The sequence below is a fragment of the Corvus moneduloides genome, chromosome 12, assembly GCF_009650955.1.
Source record: "Corvus moneduloides isolate bCorMon1 chromosome 12, bCorMon1.pri, whole genome shotgun sequence".
NCBI lineage: Eukaryota > Metazoa > Chordata > Aves > Passeriformes > Corvidae > Corvus > Corvus moneduloides.
This window is the reverse complement of record NC_045487.1, coordinates 12,808,380-12,825,498: the sequence shown is the minus strand read 5'-3', so window position 1 is coordinate 12,825,498 and position 17,119 is coordinate 12,808,380. Positions and strand designations below refer to the sequence as shown.

At 43.8% G+C, this 17,119-nt stretch overlaps 1 protein-coding gene across 1 annotated transcript in view; it reads left to right on the top strand.

Moving 5' to 3' along the window:
* Nucleotides 1-432: 432 nt before the first annotated feature.
* The window catches only part of TENT4B (terminal nucleotidyltransferase 4B), a 42,044-nt gene continuing 25,357 nt past the window's right edge, over nt 433-17,119 (top strand). Inside the window, exon 1 of the mRNA XM_032121839.1 lies at nt 433-1,112. Coding sequence (XP_031977730.1) covers nt 577-1,112 — 536 coding nt within the window. The 5' untranslated portion in view covers nt 433-576. The remainder of the gene's footprint in view (nt 1,113-17,119) is intronic.

Sequence of the window (17,119 nt, the reverse complement as noted above, 5' to 3'; positions counted from 1 at the left end):
AATAAAAGACAGGACGACCTCCCCACAAGAGTTTTAGGGGGGGGTGCAGCGGCGGCTGTCGGTGTGCGGACAGGGGGACGCCGGCCCGGGTCTGCCCGCACCTCTCCCTGTGCCCGAGCCGCAGCCCGGCGCGCTGGCAGCAGCGGGGCCGGAGTCACGGCCGCTCGGGCACCCGCGGGGCCGGTGCGAGGGTTCGGCCCTCGGAGCGCGGCTGTCGCCCCGTGGGGCGCGGGGGCGCCGGCGGCGGCTGTGCCGGGACGGGACCGCCGAGCCCGGGCCCCGCTTCGCGCCCCGGCCCGGGGGCAGCGCGGGGGCGCCGGGGGAGCGACCGGGGCGCCGCCACCCCCCGTGCTGCGCGCGGCCCGCGTGCCGGCGGCTCGAGCGGCCCGGCCCCGCCTCGCCGCGCTCGCCAGGAGGGGCGGGGGCTGTGGAGCGACGGCGGCAGCAGCGAGCAGGCAGGCGCGGCGCTGCCCTTCCATAGGAGCCGCCATTAGCGCTGGGACCCGCTGACAGGGTCTCGGCGGCGGCGGCCGGCGCGGCGCGGGGAGCGGATCAGCCGGGGTGGGTCCCCGTTTGATGGATCCCCGGATAGCCTGGTTCCAGCCAGAGCAGCTCGGCCCCTCGAACCGCCTGTGGATGCAGATCTGGGAGACCACGCAGGGGGTCCGCAACCTCTACTTCCAGCAGCAGCAACAGCAGGAGCAGCAGCAGCAGCAGCAGCAGCAGAGCGCCCCCGCCGCGGCCGGCCCGGCCTCCCCGCCCGGCATGTACCGCGCCCCCCGCGCCGACCCCCCGCCCGACTTCCTGCCGCTCGAAAGCGCCAACAACCCGCACAGCCGCGGGCACCGCCAGGCCTCGCCGCCCCCGGGGGCCGCCGCCTGGGCCCGGCCCGCGCGGGGGGCGCCGCCCGCCGCCGCCGCCGCCGCCGCCGCCAGCAACAAGAGGAAGCGCGACAACAAGGCCAGCACCTTCGGGCTCAACTACAGCCTGCTGCTGGGCCGCGCCCCCGCCCCGGCCGACGAGCCGGCCGCCCGCGCCCAGCCCGGCCTAGCCGAGCCGCTCTACACCGGCACCCCCTGGAAGAAGAGGAACTACAGCCAGGGAGTCGTGGGGTGAGCGTCCGCGGGGTGGGCGAGGGGGGTGCCGGGCCCGGCCCCGCTCGGCCTCCGGAGGAGAAGGAGGAGGAGGCGGGGGCCGAGGTCCTTCCCCGCCCCGGGGCCGCACGCCGGGGGCCGCTGGGCCGCGGCACCTGGGGCGCGGCGCGGGCCCAGCGGGTGGCGCAGGGAGCCGGGCCGGGTCCGCGGGGCTGGGCAGGGGCGGCGGGCGGTGGGTGCCGGGCTGTCGCTGCCCGGCCGTGGTGACTGACAGCTGCGCCTCGCCGGTGCTCGAGCGGCCTGTGCGGGGCAGCCCCTGCGCCGAGCGTCCCGCCCGCCGGGGCGGTGGCTCCGCGGGGCCGGGGCCACACGCGTGCGGCGGCGGTGCCCGTGTGTATGCTGATGGAGCAAGGCACGCCTATCCGCAGGGACGGGAGCCCCGCCGGTCCTCCGCTGTCACCGCCCGTGCGCGTGTTACACGCTGCCGGCCGGTGCCGCCGGGCTCCTCGGACACAGCGTTCCGCTGTCAGCGCCGCTGTGCGCGGGGTTGTCGCTGCTGTAGCGCCGGGTGCTGCCCTCGCTGCTCCCGCACGTGCGGCGGCGCCGGGGCAGGCACAGGGCCGGGGCAGGCGCGGGGCCGGGGCAGGCACGGGGCCGGGGCAGGCACAGGGCCGGGGCAGGCGCGGGGCCGGGGCAGGCGCGGGGCCGGGGCAGGCGCGGGGCCGGGGCAGGCACAGGGCCGGCACGCCTGCCCTCCGCAGCACTGTCAAGCTCACCTCTAACGCTTTGTGCTGCCTGCGGAACAAATGCGTGGTAGGGACTAGAACTTAAAAATACCAATAATCATCTCTTGGTGTTAAAAGAAAGCGCACAGACTAGGTAATTTCCCGGGGTGTGTATTTTCTGAGACGTGACAAGAGAAGGTGTGCAGGCAGGCAGGCACCTGCTCTCAGAAATAAACTTCCATGCATGGATAGTGTGCAGTGGGTTTTAGTGTCGGGTTTTTAATGGTTGTCATGGATCTCTGCTTGTGGAATGCATATGCTGATCTGAATATTTTGTCCTTAGTGTTTTTGTGTTAGCTTAGGTCTCATCAGTTCGCATTGCATGAGTCCATGGAGATGGAAGGCAGGCAATCATCTACCTTCTGTTTACCTGAACACTGGTTTGAGCCCTCCCCTTTTTTTAAACACAGTGGCTTTTGATATGGGTGATGCCCTGGATAAAGACCATTTGGTAACTTCTGTGGATTTTTTTTTTTTTTTTGTAAAGTTCACGCTTTTCAAAACATAACCTTTGCCTTGAACCCTCCAGGGTCTAGATGACGGAGGTGTATGGTAAAAGTTGAAAGCCTGGCAGAGCTCATTTTAGAAATCAGTAGTGATTTAGTTGCATGAGTTTTTGTGTGCTCAGCTTGTACCTAAGGGTCCTTCAGCCCTCTCACACAGGAAAGCATCAACCTCTTTGCCTTCTGAAGTTGCTGTTCTGTAAGATTTGTCATAATGACTATTCAAATTTGCTGGTCGTTTTGGAAGGCAAGTTCTAACCTCTAACCTCTGGCTCCCTGTTTTCTTGCCAGCTCCTATGTTACCTTTACTGCTGGGGTTATAATAATTCATAAAGTGACACTGCAGAATTATGCTATTTTAAGTGTTCTAGTCACCGTACCTTGGAACTTTCTGCAACTTTCTTCACACAACTTTAAAGTATTGTGTGTAGAACATACCAAGTACTGAATTTTTGTTAAGTTAGTTTTTGGACTCTGGTTATATTCTGCCTTGTAACTTATTTACTTGAAGGCTAAGGAACATTTTTAGAAGTGCTTTACTCTCTCTGTGTCTTGTAAATATGTAAATTTTTTTCTGTATTGAAGATACAGGGTGAAAAAGGGTAAGTTTCAACAAGACAGTAAGAGTAATAATAATGGGGTGAAAAAAGAGTGAGCTTCAGCAAGAGATTAGTAATAATAACAACAACTGTGCCAAAGTATTCTAAGTGTTGCTAGAGTTAAATTTTGGTGGTATCTGTTTCAAACTCCAAGTGGTAGCCCCTTGTGGACTTTTTTTTTAACAGTATCAAGACATACTCAGGTGTCTTAGTCTGCATGTGTATTGACTGTCTAGTTTGTGGCATATATTGACGTGATGCTGAGCTTCTGTTTTAGCTATTTACTTTATTCAAAGCACAGTAAGGTAGAGTGTCTCTAAAATACACTCCTACGTTGCTTTTCCTAAATTATGGAAGTTTGCTTTTGAAAGCTATAAAAAGTGTTAAGAGGCTGTTGGCTAACAATTTGAGTGAAAAATTGTGGAAGCAATTTCTAAAAGGACCTGAAGCTTCCTAGGAAAGCCTAGACAATGCCTAGGTGCTGTGAAGGTTGCAGTGTGACTGACTGGCTGCTGGCAAGGCCAGGTGAAGCCTCCTGTGCCTGCGGTGTGACCTGAGATGCTGCCTTTGCTCCCGACTGCAAGCTTCTCTTGAACAACTGTGTTCTAAGGCATCTGTCTGCATCTGGAGACACAGGGCAGTAAGGATGGATAGAGAGTTTTGTAACCTAGCAAATGAGGTTGCTAAACTAAGTATTTTAAATTCATTATTTCCAATGTAAATTTCCAAAATCGTGTTGAGTAGTTCTAGCAGTTACTGGGAAAAAAAAAAAGATACCAGCATTGCTATTGTATCATTACTCGTGTGTTAACAGGTATCTTTTTCTTCTCTGATTGTTACTAAGCAAATTGTGAAAATGTAGTAATGGCTCTCAGTGCTTTTCCCTATATACCACCCTGTAATTTTGTTAAGTTAATCACTTTAAACTTTGACTCTTTGGAATACAACAGAGTTGTGGAACAGTTCCACTTTTAGAAAGATGTGACCAGATTTGTTGGCAAGCACAACTGAAAGCTGACATATGGCATTCATATTTCCAGTGCAAGGATGTCACTTGTGTGGATGGCTGTGCAAAACCAGCTCTGAATATGCAATTCTATTGATCAGCTGCCTGGAAAACCAGTCCAATAATTTTTAGCTAGTTGAACAGATTATGTAAACACATAACAGTGTGTAACTCGCTGTCGAAAGATTTAGGTAAGGTAAATGTTGAAATAGAGATTTTGGTTAAAAGCTAAGTAGCTGTTCAGTCAAATCTTGATATTTTTTCTTCTAAGTTAATGCTATGTACACATATAAAGAGGTAATCAAATAATTAAAAAATAACCCACAACAGTATTGCGTTTGGTTTCAAGATAGATTTTTTACAAAGTATGCACAATATTTCCTGACATTTACCTGTGCTGAAATACAGACATTCAGCACAAGGGAGTTTTTGCTCCCTTGGAGTTAATGGTGCTGTTGTGTACATTGTATTCTGGCCTCTCTTTAATATTTTTCCTTAGTCCAAATTCTCAGACTTGCAGTTTTATTAATAATGCAGGTGTTTGCATGACAGGTACTCTGCTTTGTTGCGGCACTCTTAACTTGGTGGCTTGTGAAATATCACTGTAAATCAATTTCATAGTGCTGCCTGCAAGTTGCTTTGCACTAGTCAGAGTCAGCTTCCATGTCTTCCATCCTCTGGGGACTGTCATCAGACAGTAGTTCTGAAAAGAACAGATAATGCAGAAAATGAATGAAAAGTTTCACAGCATGACTATGATGTTACTGTTGAGTTAATATATACCTTTGAGGAGTTAAATTGGGTTTGCCTTGGCGGGGTAGTTAGTAGCAAAACTCAAGGATGTAGGAGGATGTGTGGGTTGGGGGTTTTGGATGGGATTCTCTGTGTGTCTGGGTCCCAAGGGCAGCAGTAAATAATGTTAGTAGTGTCACAATTAGAAAGGAAGAAAAAGTATTTGGGATACTGAAATGGCTATTTTACAGCTTTCACCACGTTCAGATTGAGCCTGGCTAAAAGGTGACAAAAGAACTGCTGAAACAAGAAGCCTTAAGTGCAACAAAACCCAAAAATAAAGACTTGCACTTAAGTTTGGCCTATTTATTGTAAGTTTCTGTGATTCTTGTGCCAAAGGAAAGAGCCCAGTGCTACACAGTTCCTAGGAAGGAGTTGTGGATTTGGGGACTGTGTAGGGAGCTGTTTTCACAGTAATCTGCATCTGAAGGCAAGAACCCAGTTGATGTGTGAGTTTAAGGAGGTAAATTTGTGATGTGTACTCCTGAGGAGAAACACGGATTAGATAGAAAACTGCATTTTGAAATATTGAATGCGCATGTTTTGAAGTACTGATGGAAACTTTGCCATGAAAGGGAGAGCATCCTGTGACCCCCACAGGAGGGGGCTGCACACAGACATGCACACACTCCCATGCTGCTGAACTGATTGGCACAGACTTGAGCAGATTTCTGCTTATTTAATGTAAGGGTTCCCAGCATGTTGCCCAGGATTACAGAGGGTACCGTGAAATAAAAGAATAACTACTTTAGGGAAAGAAATAGCTTAAAGCCATAAGTCTTTGCTACAGAAATTCCATTATGAGTTTTTGATGTGAAGTTTGTCAGCTTCTCAGGTCTTTTAGTCTCATTTTTGAAAGAAGTAAAGTGCATTAAGGCAGACACAAACCCCTTGTCCCAGGTGTGAGCTGACCAGAGGACATGGAGCCACATTAAGGTGGCTGTCTGCCTGTGACCCTGTATGTCCTTAGCTGTGTTTGCTCGGACTCTTGTGTGGTATCAGCCATGGGAGCATGATTTCCATGTGGGCTGGAGCACAAACAGAAAGAGCTGAGTGTAGTGTGAACAGAGCAAGTCTGGGAACCTCCAGCAAAACATCAAACCAGCCTGAATGCCTGACTTAGGGAAATCTGATAAAATCCTAATCAGTTGTGTTGGTTTTCATCATAAACTCTTAAGTGCTTAAATAAAATGCGGGGTTGGTGCTTGATTTACTGTTATATTACTTGATACAAATGCTTAGTGTAGGTGAAACAAACACCTTTGTGCACAGGCTTCTGATTTCTGGTGAAACAAGGAGGCATGTGCGTGACTGCTTCATGCATCCTCTGTTAGAGTATAGTTGCATGTGTTTTGGATTTGGTGAACTCACGTACATTAAAACATGGGCTGCAGATGAATTCACTGTGCATATCACATGTAAAAAGGAGTTACTTGGAAAAATCTGTAGACACAAATCTGCTTGCTTCCTGAAAAAGCCTCCTAGAGCAGTACTCTGTCCTCACTCTGTGGCTGCGTGTCCTGGCTGTGAGGTAGAAGTGCAGGGATGTGACTGGAGTGCAGATCCTTTTCTTGTACCTGTCTGATGAGATCCACTGTCACTCTCTGTCTCGTCCTGAGTCATGCCACAGCACCATCCTGGCAGTACCCTTGTGACAGCTTGTGCAGCTCTTGAAGGCAGTCAGCTGGGTTTTATGGATGTGAAACCGGATATTTTCCCACAGCCTCCTGTGGTAAGAAATTACTTCTTTTGGAAGGGCTGGGAGAGAGAAACAGGTTTACTAGGGATGAAGATGCTGGACTAAAGGCAGTTTGATAAAGCCTTTAAGAAATACATGGTGAATATTATATAACAGTATTATTTGAGGTTGCAGGGTTTTGGAATAGGACCAACTTTTTGGCATGTTTTGTTTAAACAGTTTAAGGAAGACTTCAGAGGCTGCTGATTTCTACGTGTGCAAGGAGACAGCGTGTGAATGTACTCTTATGAACTGTTCTGTTTTCTCTGATTCATATCTTCTGTTTGGGACTTGGATACCTATTTACCTTGGAGTGTCTATATAAGGAACAGAAGTGTGGCAGACTTTTCTTGGTTGATGGATTACTATATTAAGTAATAGGAAGAGTGTGTCATTCCCTCTTGTGTGCTTGCTGATTCCCAAGAGCTGCTGTGTGTTTCACGTAGCAGTATGCATTGAAGAAAGAGGATCTGTTCACCCTGAATCTTTATTAGTATTATATTAAACCATGCTGGGGTCGTAGCTCTTATTTTTCAGTTGTCAAACTGTTGGCATAAGGTCAGTTTCAGGAAGCCTGGTATCATATTGTCAGTCCTAGGAAACACAGATAGATGGAGACCTGTATCATGACAGCACATTATTGCTCTTTTCTCACCTTCAATTTTTTTTCTGCCATCTCCATATTATACTTTGTTCCTGGGCCATTTCTAATAATTTATTTAAAATTAGAATGTAAAGTCTGTTTTTCACTTTGGAAACTTTTAAATGTGGTTTTCAGAAGTTGTGTGCATAGCTTTACTATGAAAATGATAGAATAGGCAATAATAGAAATACTTAGTATTTCTTTTTTTATTGATCTCGTCATGTGGGGATTCTGAACACATTTTTCAATACGGTGTACATGCTCCCAAAATCATGCATATGCCAAAATTTCAGAGATGGCTGTTGCTTCAAAGCTTTTTGTTTATGTTGTATGTGATGTAAAACAGTGGCTTGTATGCTCTTCTTGCTGGATGTTGGAACTGGCAGCAGGAGCAGAATGCGGCCTAGAGTCAGCTTAGGTGTTGTATTGAGGGAGGGAGGTGTGCTGGTAGTGATAGAGCAACACAACCAGTGAAATCTTGCATAATACATATTAGAAGCAAATAAATGCTATTGCTGTTCTTAGTGTGCAGTTGGAATGTTAATTTATTATTTGAACATGCTGGAAATTCTTAAATTATGAGTGTTTGTCTTTTTTAATTATCTTTTTGGATGAACTGCCAAAGAGTGCTTAAGACGTCATGAGTATTTGAGTCTTACTTTCTGTGCCTTTGCCTAGAAATGAGGGTTAAAGGAAATATTTCTATAAGCCAGAAGAGGAGAGGAAAACTGGTGAACTCGGTATGGGCTTCAGATGTTTTTCCTCGGCTGCAAATAGCTATAGCGGGAGCAATTTGAACTTGAATCATTTTGTAACTTTAAGCAATAGGTAACACAGCAGGAATTTTTTCTGGCAATACTACGAATGTAGGATATCAAAACAAGAGACAGACATGAATCAAGAGAGCAGAACTCTTGTTTATAGGTTTGTACAAAACTCTCTCCTACAGCTCACTAGAGCCAGTATAAATCTTTCCAGTAACTTTGTATTGGTGATACTGGTGTGTTGTATCATAGTCGTACAATCAATGTATTGCTGCATTCAGTACAGGTCTCCTGATACTGCCTGTCCCTGATGGTTGTCTTCCTGACCCTTAAAGTTGTGTCACAAAATCTGTGTGAGACTGAGCCACACTGATTGTGTCCCTTGGGGCTGCCAAGCTCTCAGGGTGGATCATGGCTGGGAGGGCAGCTCTAGCGCAGCAGCTCAGCGTGAGGGTGAACTGGCTGCCTGACCGAGGCTGGAGTTGTCTTATGCTGGGATGCAACATTTGTTAATTTTCTTCCTCCCATGGTGACAATTAAGATTATTTGGCAGCCCTCATTCCAGATCAGCCTCTCTGATGGCCTCATAACATCCTCTTATGGTATGAGATCTACATCTGAATTATTCAATGTTGATGTTCAGTGAAAGAGGCACAGTCTTGCTACAATTGCTTGACAAGGCTTTATAGTGTGGAATTCTGCATCACCATACTGTATTGCATGCATTGTGCAGGTTTTTTTTGCATTGCATTTTTTAGGATTTTTACTGGAAAACAATGGTAGCAGAGGTGTCGGATCATAGTGTTTGTGCACCTCTGCTCTTCTGTCTTGTCGGTGTGATCTCTTATTGGAGAAGTAGCAAACACAATATTCAAGATGTTAAGACAGTGTGAAGGAAATAGCATTGTGATTCTACAAGTAATAGAGTATAACAAGGGACAAATTCAAACATTAAAGTCCTCTAGAAACTTCCAAATCAGGGAAATGAGGGTAGTATTCTAGGATAAGTGAGAGGTGTATAGATGAGTAGCTACATTGGCCTATCACCTTCACTCAGTGTAGATTTACTTTCAGTTACATTCGGGTGCACCTATTGAAAGTATCACGTGCTTTCTTGCAATTACTTTGTTTATGGATGCAGTAACACCTGAAAGAACTTGCATTAACCTGTCACAAATACCGAGTGTAGATAAGCCCTTCTTTTAATGTCCTCTAAGATACAGCATGTGGGAACATTGTGCTGTAGTTTGAGTGATGACTAAGGTGTTGATCTTACTATTATGTGTCAGTGTGTATAGTCTGAAGACAGGGAGTCCTTAATCAAAGCTTGTTGACCCTGTCTGACCTCTTGATGCTGTGTTTAAGCTAGACTGAGGAAGTGTGATAACTTACTTTCTTAGGCTTTCTTAATTCTCACTCTGTTAATTTTAGAGCTGTTCACTTCCTATGTTACTTCAGGAACAGCTGATTTTTTTCCTGTGTGCTACAAAAAGTTAAGTGGTTTTTGTTCTGGTTTTGAGGGTTTTTTTGGTTTGCTTCGTTTCAACAGGGTTGTTATAAAAAGTATACTCCTTTATATACATTTGCATTCCTCCCCCTTATCCCTCAGTAAGATTTTGGCTTTAATCTAAAGTATGCATATAGTTTCTGAAAGTGGTGTGAAGGACTTGTGCCTTGAATCTGGCTTTATCTCTTATGTATTCAGAGGCACTCGTGGTTGGCAAGCTTTCCACAGCTGCCAGTTAAAGTATTGAGTTAAACGTAGTGTGGTGAAGGAACTATCTTGATCTGAATAATGGGCATGATTGCAGATCACAGTCTCAGGTCACATTATTGAGTCAGGCTGAAAAAATTAAGTCCTAAGGTTAATTTTATTTAATTTTTGCTTTGTTCTGTCACACTCATGCTGATTCAACTCATATGTTTGAGGATCTATATACTCAGCTTTCTGGTGTGCTGCGGACTCAGTATCTTATGCTCATTCATCCATGGGGAATGACTACTGTAGTAGTCATACTTGGCAGGTACCCACATGAGAAAATTTTCATGTTGATTTTTGCCTTGAAGACCTAGTTTGTTATTGAGTTACGCAGCTTCTTTACATGTACCTCTGCTTCCAACATCAGGTGGAAGAGAAGTTTGCCTCATCAAGCTGTTAGATTACTTCTTATGGGATAGTTTTTGAGATGAGGCAGAAAGGACAGTACAGTCCTGCTTCTTTTGTAATTACATTGTACATAATTTGCATTGTTCTTCAATCTAAATTTGAACTAACCAGTGGTCTTTTGAAGCTGCTGTTGTTACAACCTGGACTAATGTGACAGGGCGTACAGCTGGTAAAAGAGAAAGTTTCAATGGCAATAAGTAACAGTGTCAGCTCCTGGCATAGAAGTACCTAGGAGTAAAGAAGAGATTAACTGTATTAACAAACTTCCTCCCTTGTTTTTTGTGCGGTGTGGTATTTGCCTGCAGGCAGTAAGTCACTGAACATTATATGTTGGAATAGTTCACTTCAGCCTTTGCTCGTCTGAAGCAAACCTGCTTCAGGCATGCTGAAACGTGCTTTTTCAGTTGCTATTGATTCTGCAGTTTGTGAGCTCACAGTGATCCTCTTAAACCTCTCACAACTGGTCACTGCTACATCTTCTACTCATGTTTTGGGTACACAAGACACTTTTATGTAATCTTCAAATTATTTTTAGAGACTGATTCCAGCAAGTGACTTGAATGAATCTTGAGTGTGTTTCTGAGAGCTCTGCACTGCCTCTCACTCTGTATTTGCTACTTCTGTTGGAAGACTCTGCACAAATACGTCAGTGCACATGTGGATGGTGTGAGGAGATGTGCCATGCCAGGGATGCCCCATCCTGGAGTGGGTTCCAGTAGTCACCTTTGTGATATTAGGTCTTTGTCAGACCGTTAAAAGTCCCCCTTTTCCCATCATGTGCTGATTCTTCTATCTTTATGTCCAAGCAAAATCCAGTAACTGAGGTAGATGTGTGAAATCTTTCCTAAGTCATCTTTCAGTATGGGTTGGTCTTTTAACATTTTGGCCTCATGGGAAGTATTTCTGTGCAGTATTTTCTAGCATTTTCTTCTCATTTTTGTATGAGTAGTTTTCTGACGTATATACTAGCTGAAGCTTCAGGGGGAATAAAGAAGATAAACCCCATGATTTGATCCACAGGTTTAGTCAGAGACCAGCTTCTCCAGATACTTGGAAGGATGAGATCTGTCACCTACATTGGAGGAAGAAGCATTTTTTGTAGTTCCTGACATGGAAGTTGCTAAGTGTGCATCTCTATCACTGGGCTGATAGAGGTGAGCACAGGAAGCATTCTTCTGTGATCTGCTTAGGCAGTGTCCTTTTTTGATTGTTATGGTTTGTAGCTTTCTATCCTGGGATGACAACCAGAGCAAATGGTGGCTGTTGACTCCAAAAAACTTTGCAGTGTTACTGCTCCCAGCCCATGGTGTTTCTGGTACCTGTGCATCCTGCCTTGCAAGCAAGAGTATCTGAGCACAAGAGAACAAATCAGAACATGAACGAATAGTTTCCAATATATACTTTTAAGGGACCATAATACTACATCATGAGTCCTATAATGAATACATTGTTTAATCTGAACATAGTTCACTGTGCACACCCCTACTGTAAAGATAGCAATTCATCCAAGTAAAAAGTTACCCGAAATGTTCCTTGTACCTTTGCCATAGTATGTGTGATTGTTCCTCGTCCTTCAAAGTGCATCCACTGCAGTTGCTTCTAAGCATTTGAAAGTGAGTGGGAGAACTACATCTGTGATTTCAGTTTTGGCTGGGTATGACAGCAGTGCATCTAAACTTGTATTAGTACTGTAGCAAAGTATCACCAAAGTGAACTAACAAGTAATAAATGGGTGATAAACTGGTTTCAAAACAGGTAACTTGGGGTCACTCTCCATTTTGCTCAGGGAATAGAAATTTAAGCTGCAAACTCAACCTTGTAGTTTTAACTGTAATTGCTAACTTCAAATATTTTCATAAGAAGTTTTGAATACTTCTGATATAGGAAATGTAGCAAGGTAACTTGGGGCTCAGTTTTGTATTCCTTGAATGTTCCCAAATGCTGTGCAAAAGTCCCTCCTCTAAAAAAAAAAAAAAACCAACCAAAAAACGCTGCCCAAAAGACTGTGAATATGAGAAGATGCTGGAAAGCCTTGGGAGTCTGCCTTGACTTGCCAGATGGCATACTGGCACTTCACATTTAATTTGAAAATGTTCTTATTCTGGAGCTGAAAAGTTATTAACAAACTGCAGCTATGGCTAGTTATTTGACTTAATATTTTTTTATTAAATTCTTTTCAGTTTGATCCCATGTTCCTGAAGGAGAGGTGTTCAGAGTTTTATTCTGTTCTTGGTTCTCCTGCCTACTGAGCAGGTTTGCTGCACAGATGGATGTGCAGAGGGTTTCTGGAGTGAGCACAGCATGCTCGGGATGCGTAACTGATCTGTGGGGCCAAGTGTGGCAGCAGCACCAGCCACCGGTGGGAACACAGACCTCAAACAGCCTTTTGTCTTGGCTTTGACGTGAACAGTGAAAGCCTGGCATCGTGGTAGTGTCCTTTCCTTCTTAGGGACTGGTGTGGGCTTGTTTGGAGTCGACATTTGAAAGTGTAAATCTGCTCTGATAGAAGGAGACAGGAGTCAATAATTACATTGCTCTGTGTTCTTTCATTTAACTGATCTTTCAAGTCAAATAATTTATGAAGTCATAAACAAGAATATTTGCCAGGCAGAACCTGCTGTGTGTGTGGAAGTAGAGTTTTCTCCACTCTGTTCTGTATGACAAAACCTTGTGCAAGGCTTGCCGGGCTTCATGTTGGGTGACCTGCTGCCATACACATGGTGGCAAAGGTCTGTGTTGCAGGTTTTTTCTCCCATAAGAGTTTTCAGGTGGAGATTTTTTTCCCAAGCCCGTTATCCGTCAGAAGCGCTCATCAGTCTCCTGGGAGTGTGTTAGTCTTGCCTCTGCCCAGGTAGTATGTGGTGCCAGATATCAGAAGGTCACAGATTGTTTGTTTATGTGATAGTATTTACTACACTGACAAAATAGGAGCAATATACTAGAGCCGTATAAAGATCTGTGCTCCCTGGCTTTATGGAGACAGAAAGGCAGATTACCTGACCTGCTGTTTCCTTCTAGCTTGGTTTAATAGTAACATCACTGGTGTGATTTGCAGAACTGGTGTAATAGACCTTTATTTGTTTTAAAACTCTCTGGTCGTCCCTGTTGTTCTGGGTCAGAGCTATTAGTGTGCTACAGTAATTTAGTAGCTTTAGATTTTGTTACAGCTCTAACACAAACCCAAATATTGCTGTTTTACTTGGAAAGTTCAGCTAATATTAAATGAACTACTGTTGATACTGATAGTTACTTTTACTTGTTAAACTCTTGTTTTAAAGCAAACTTATAAATTGTTGTTTGGTCTATTTGAGTGTTTTTTTAAACAAAGGGAATCGGCAGGCTGAGGAATTACTAATTCCCCACTTCAACTTCTCTGTGGTTTTAATTGTTTGGAAATTTACCTGAAGTTGTAATTACAGAATATACAAAGTGAATGCTAATAGTTGCACTTTAAGGCTTCTTAAAGATATGTATCTGTATTTTAAACGGTGAGGTTGTAAACTGCATGGTTAGTCTGCATGTGCAACTGTTCCAGCAGACTAACACTTTCTTTAGCAAGTGAGCTAAAGAAAAACCTTGTGGCTGTCTTCTATAGGAGATGCTAGAATTACTGCTGTGTTTCAAGATAATTAGATATTACTGGAGTTGAACTCCTTGTCATTATGAAATAAATCAGCTTCTTCACATTGCTGCTCTTCCCACTTTGATTTTCCTGTACAAAACCTTCTTCTCCTGCTTCATTTTTGTGTTCTGTTTGCTTGTTTCAGATCAGTTGAGGCAGCAGTTTCTTTCATTTTTTTTTTCACTCTTCTGTTAGCAAAATTCATCTTCCATCACCTGAGGGAAGAGAAGCAACAGACTCTCACAGCACTTGCTTACAGAGGTGGGAAGGAGGGATGATATGTAGATACTTTCCAGGGAAGAAATAGAAGGTTATTCTCACACACACAGTGATTCAGCTAGATTGTTTTTATGTACAGTGTGATTAAAAAAAAAAAAAAAAAAAAGGCAGTGGGAACTACGGGTATTTCTCAAAACAGTCCTTCCAGTTGGCATTTGATGTTTTTGCTGGAAGTGCTGCAAAAATAGAGAGCAAGACTCAGCGTGCATATGGCATGGATTTAAAAGCCAGTGGATTAGTTGCAGAGTTACACTTCAAATCACTCATTGATAGGACTAATTCAAGCATTTGATTTATAATTAAAGTTCAGTAGGATTTTTCCACCTCTTGAAAGACAAATTTCTGTAGAAAAAATTCTAATACATCAGAGTGTATTTTAGGAAGGCAAAGCACGTAATGAAATTTATAAACACACAAAAAATGCTCACTTTTACCTTGATAGGAAAAGAGTTGATTACATTACTTCTTGACTAAAGAATATGCTTGGGAATTTTAGTTGGAACTAGCTCGAATCAGTTTGAAGAAGAGAGCACTCATACTGATTGAAACAAAGGATCTATAAAATAAATACAAAACTGGAAAGATAGAGATACCAGTTTAAATAATTAAAAAGAACTGTACACATTTCTTCTTTGTCCAATGTTTTAATGTCTCTACTACACTCTGCTGTTTCCATAAAGCAATGCTATTGTAGTGCCTTTTATGATGCAGTTAAACCCATAAATTAATGTAAAATACAGAACATAGGTGAAAAAAACTACATTAATTTGAGGGATTTGGGGGCAGTGGGTGTCGACTGGGAGGAAGAAATAGGCTTTCAAAAATTTGCAGAGGATAGAAAGTGTAGGTCTTGTAGTGTAAATTTAGTGGGTTTTTTTTTTTTCTCCACAGCTTTTGAAGAAATGTGCATAATCAGTCCACCATAATTGGTGGAAGTGAACAAATTATCTCCATGTTTTCAAACTCAGTATCAGCATGATCAGATTAACCCCAAAAGACATTAGTCCTGAAAACAAGATCAGGGTTCCTAAATCATTTACGTATTAGTGGAAATTTTGCTCTCCCTTGGTCCTAAAAGGCAATTCTGTGAATTACTCAGTAGACTACAAATATTAGTTAGAAAGGTCAGGCTGTTCTTGGGTAAGCCCTGAAAGCTGCCCAGAGGTGGTTGCCAGACGTGGTTTTCTGGGTGTTGCTATGCCCATTGAAGGAGTTCTGCTTGCATCTTTTTGCCTCTTACCATCTGGGCGGGGACTCAGGGGGTGAGGGCTCCTCCTTGGGCTCCCCACAGCTCTGAAGAGTGGATGCTTTACCAGAGCTGATAAAGGTGGTGAGATTTAGCTTGGCTAACTTTGCCCTGGATGGATTAGGGTGGTTTGTGTAATCCTGTTATAACAGACCCTGTCTCTGGGAAGCCAGGCAGTGGTAACAAACACCTGGTCTATAATGGATGGGGACAGATATAAATCTCATTTTCCTAGCTGTCTGCAAAGGGAAATTCTCCATTTGCACCTTAAGACAGTGTTTATACAGTGGATATCCTGATTTTTGGTGATGTTTAGCAATCATATGGCAGTGGAATACCTGGGTTTTTTCTGCATGTCTGTTTTTAGGTAAACTGTGAAAAGGTGGTCTGTGAAGCTGTAATTCAAATGGGTGAACTGAAGAAAAAAATGTGTGATATCAAAAACCCGGCTCCTTAAGCTTCCCTGGTTTTGTCAGGTTGCTATTATGGACGTGTTTTGGGATGTTTGATTTTAAAGCTCCCATAAGGGCATATGTGTCTCAAAATATGATTACTATGTGACCTGTAATATATTGATATGGTTCAGTAACTAAGGATATAAAAATTGATGGTCAAAGTCTCTGAGGCTTTTGAAAATTGTTTCCTTTATTATGCATAATTTTATTTTCTTATGAGGATTGATGTGTCAGTCACCATGAAACTTAAGTGCCTATTAAATCACCTGCAAATGCAGTTAAGTGGTTTTTTTTCAGTAACTTAAGCCAGCAAATATTAAAAGGATTTGTCTGCCCAGGTGGTAGGGAAAGGACCACAGCAGATGCTTCATATTTACAGTTCCCTTCAGGACTCTAATGTTTGGTTTTGCTTGAGTTTGTAGGTGGGAAAATAATTTGTCATCTTTACAATGTCTGCTGTTGTTCCTACTTTATTATTCAACACATGTAGAAATTTAGAAATCATTTTATTAAGCTTATGGAAGATCAGTGTTAAAATTGAAGGTTAATTTAGGAAGGTGTTGAATTCCCCAATACACTTGTGAGGGGGAGAGTGAAGATTGGGCTCTCTGTGTCTTTCCTTTACCTTAGTACAATTGTTGTTCAAAACTGTTTCAAAACCAAATAGGTCATGAATGGTAGGGGTTCAAACTGAAGTTATTCTTTCTCCTGTGCAATGCTAGCTTTCCTTTTGGGAATGAAGGGATGGATGCAGTTTGGATTCTTAAGTATTGATGCTTTCAGTGGCTAAAATACCTCAGGTTCCTCCTTCACATTCTTCTCCAAAGACAATTATAATCCTGAAATTCTACAGTATTTCTCTTTGTTTCCTTTGATTTTTTTTTTTTAAGCCCAGAGGAGACTTCAGATGGTAGGGGCAACTAAACACTGTCCTTTAGGAATTATTTATCCAAAGAAAACTCAGGTACAAAAGGCTTGTTTAGTGCTGCAGGGCTATGTTGCAAATGTCCCTTAAACTCTTAAAGTTTAAAGCACAGAGTTTGGGAAGGTGAAAGTCACCTGTGTGTTCATTGCTTACTTCAGCCCACCATCCACAGAGTTTCTAAATAATTTAGATTTTCATCATTCTGCAAACAAAACTTCCATCAGAAAATCCTGCCAAAACCAAACTGTAGTGCACGAGCACTAGATGGTTTTTTTGAGTATAATTGATATCCACTGTTTTAAATTATCTTCAGTGACGTTGCCAATAGCCTTTTGTGTGCAAAGGAATATATATGCCTAAGGCAGAGAAGCTCTTTGGGATGGATGAGCAGAATTTTGAACAGCTGGAGTAGAAGCCATGGGTAACACCCTGATGAGAGAAATCAGAACATGCATGCCTGCGTAATTTCTCCTGTGAAATGAAGAATAAAGAAGAGCCAGC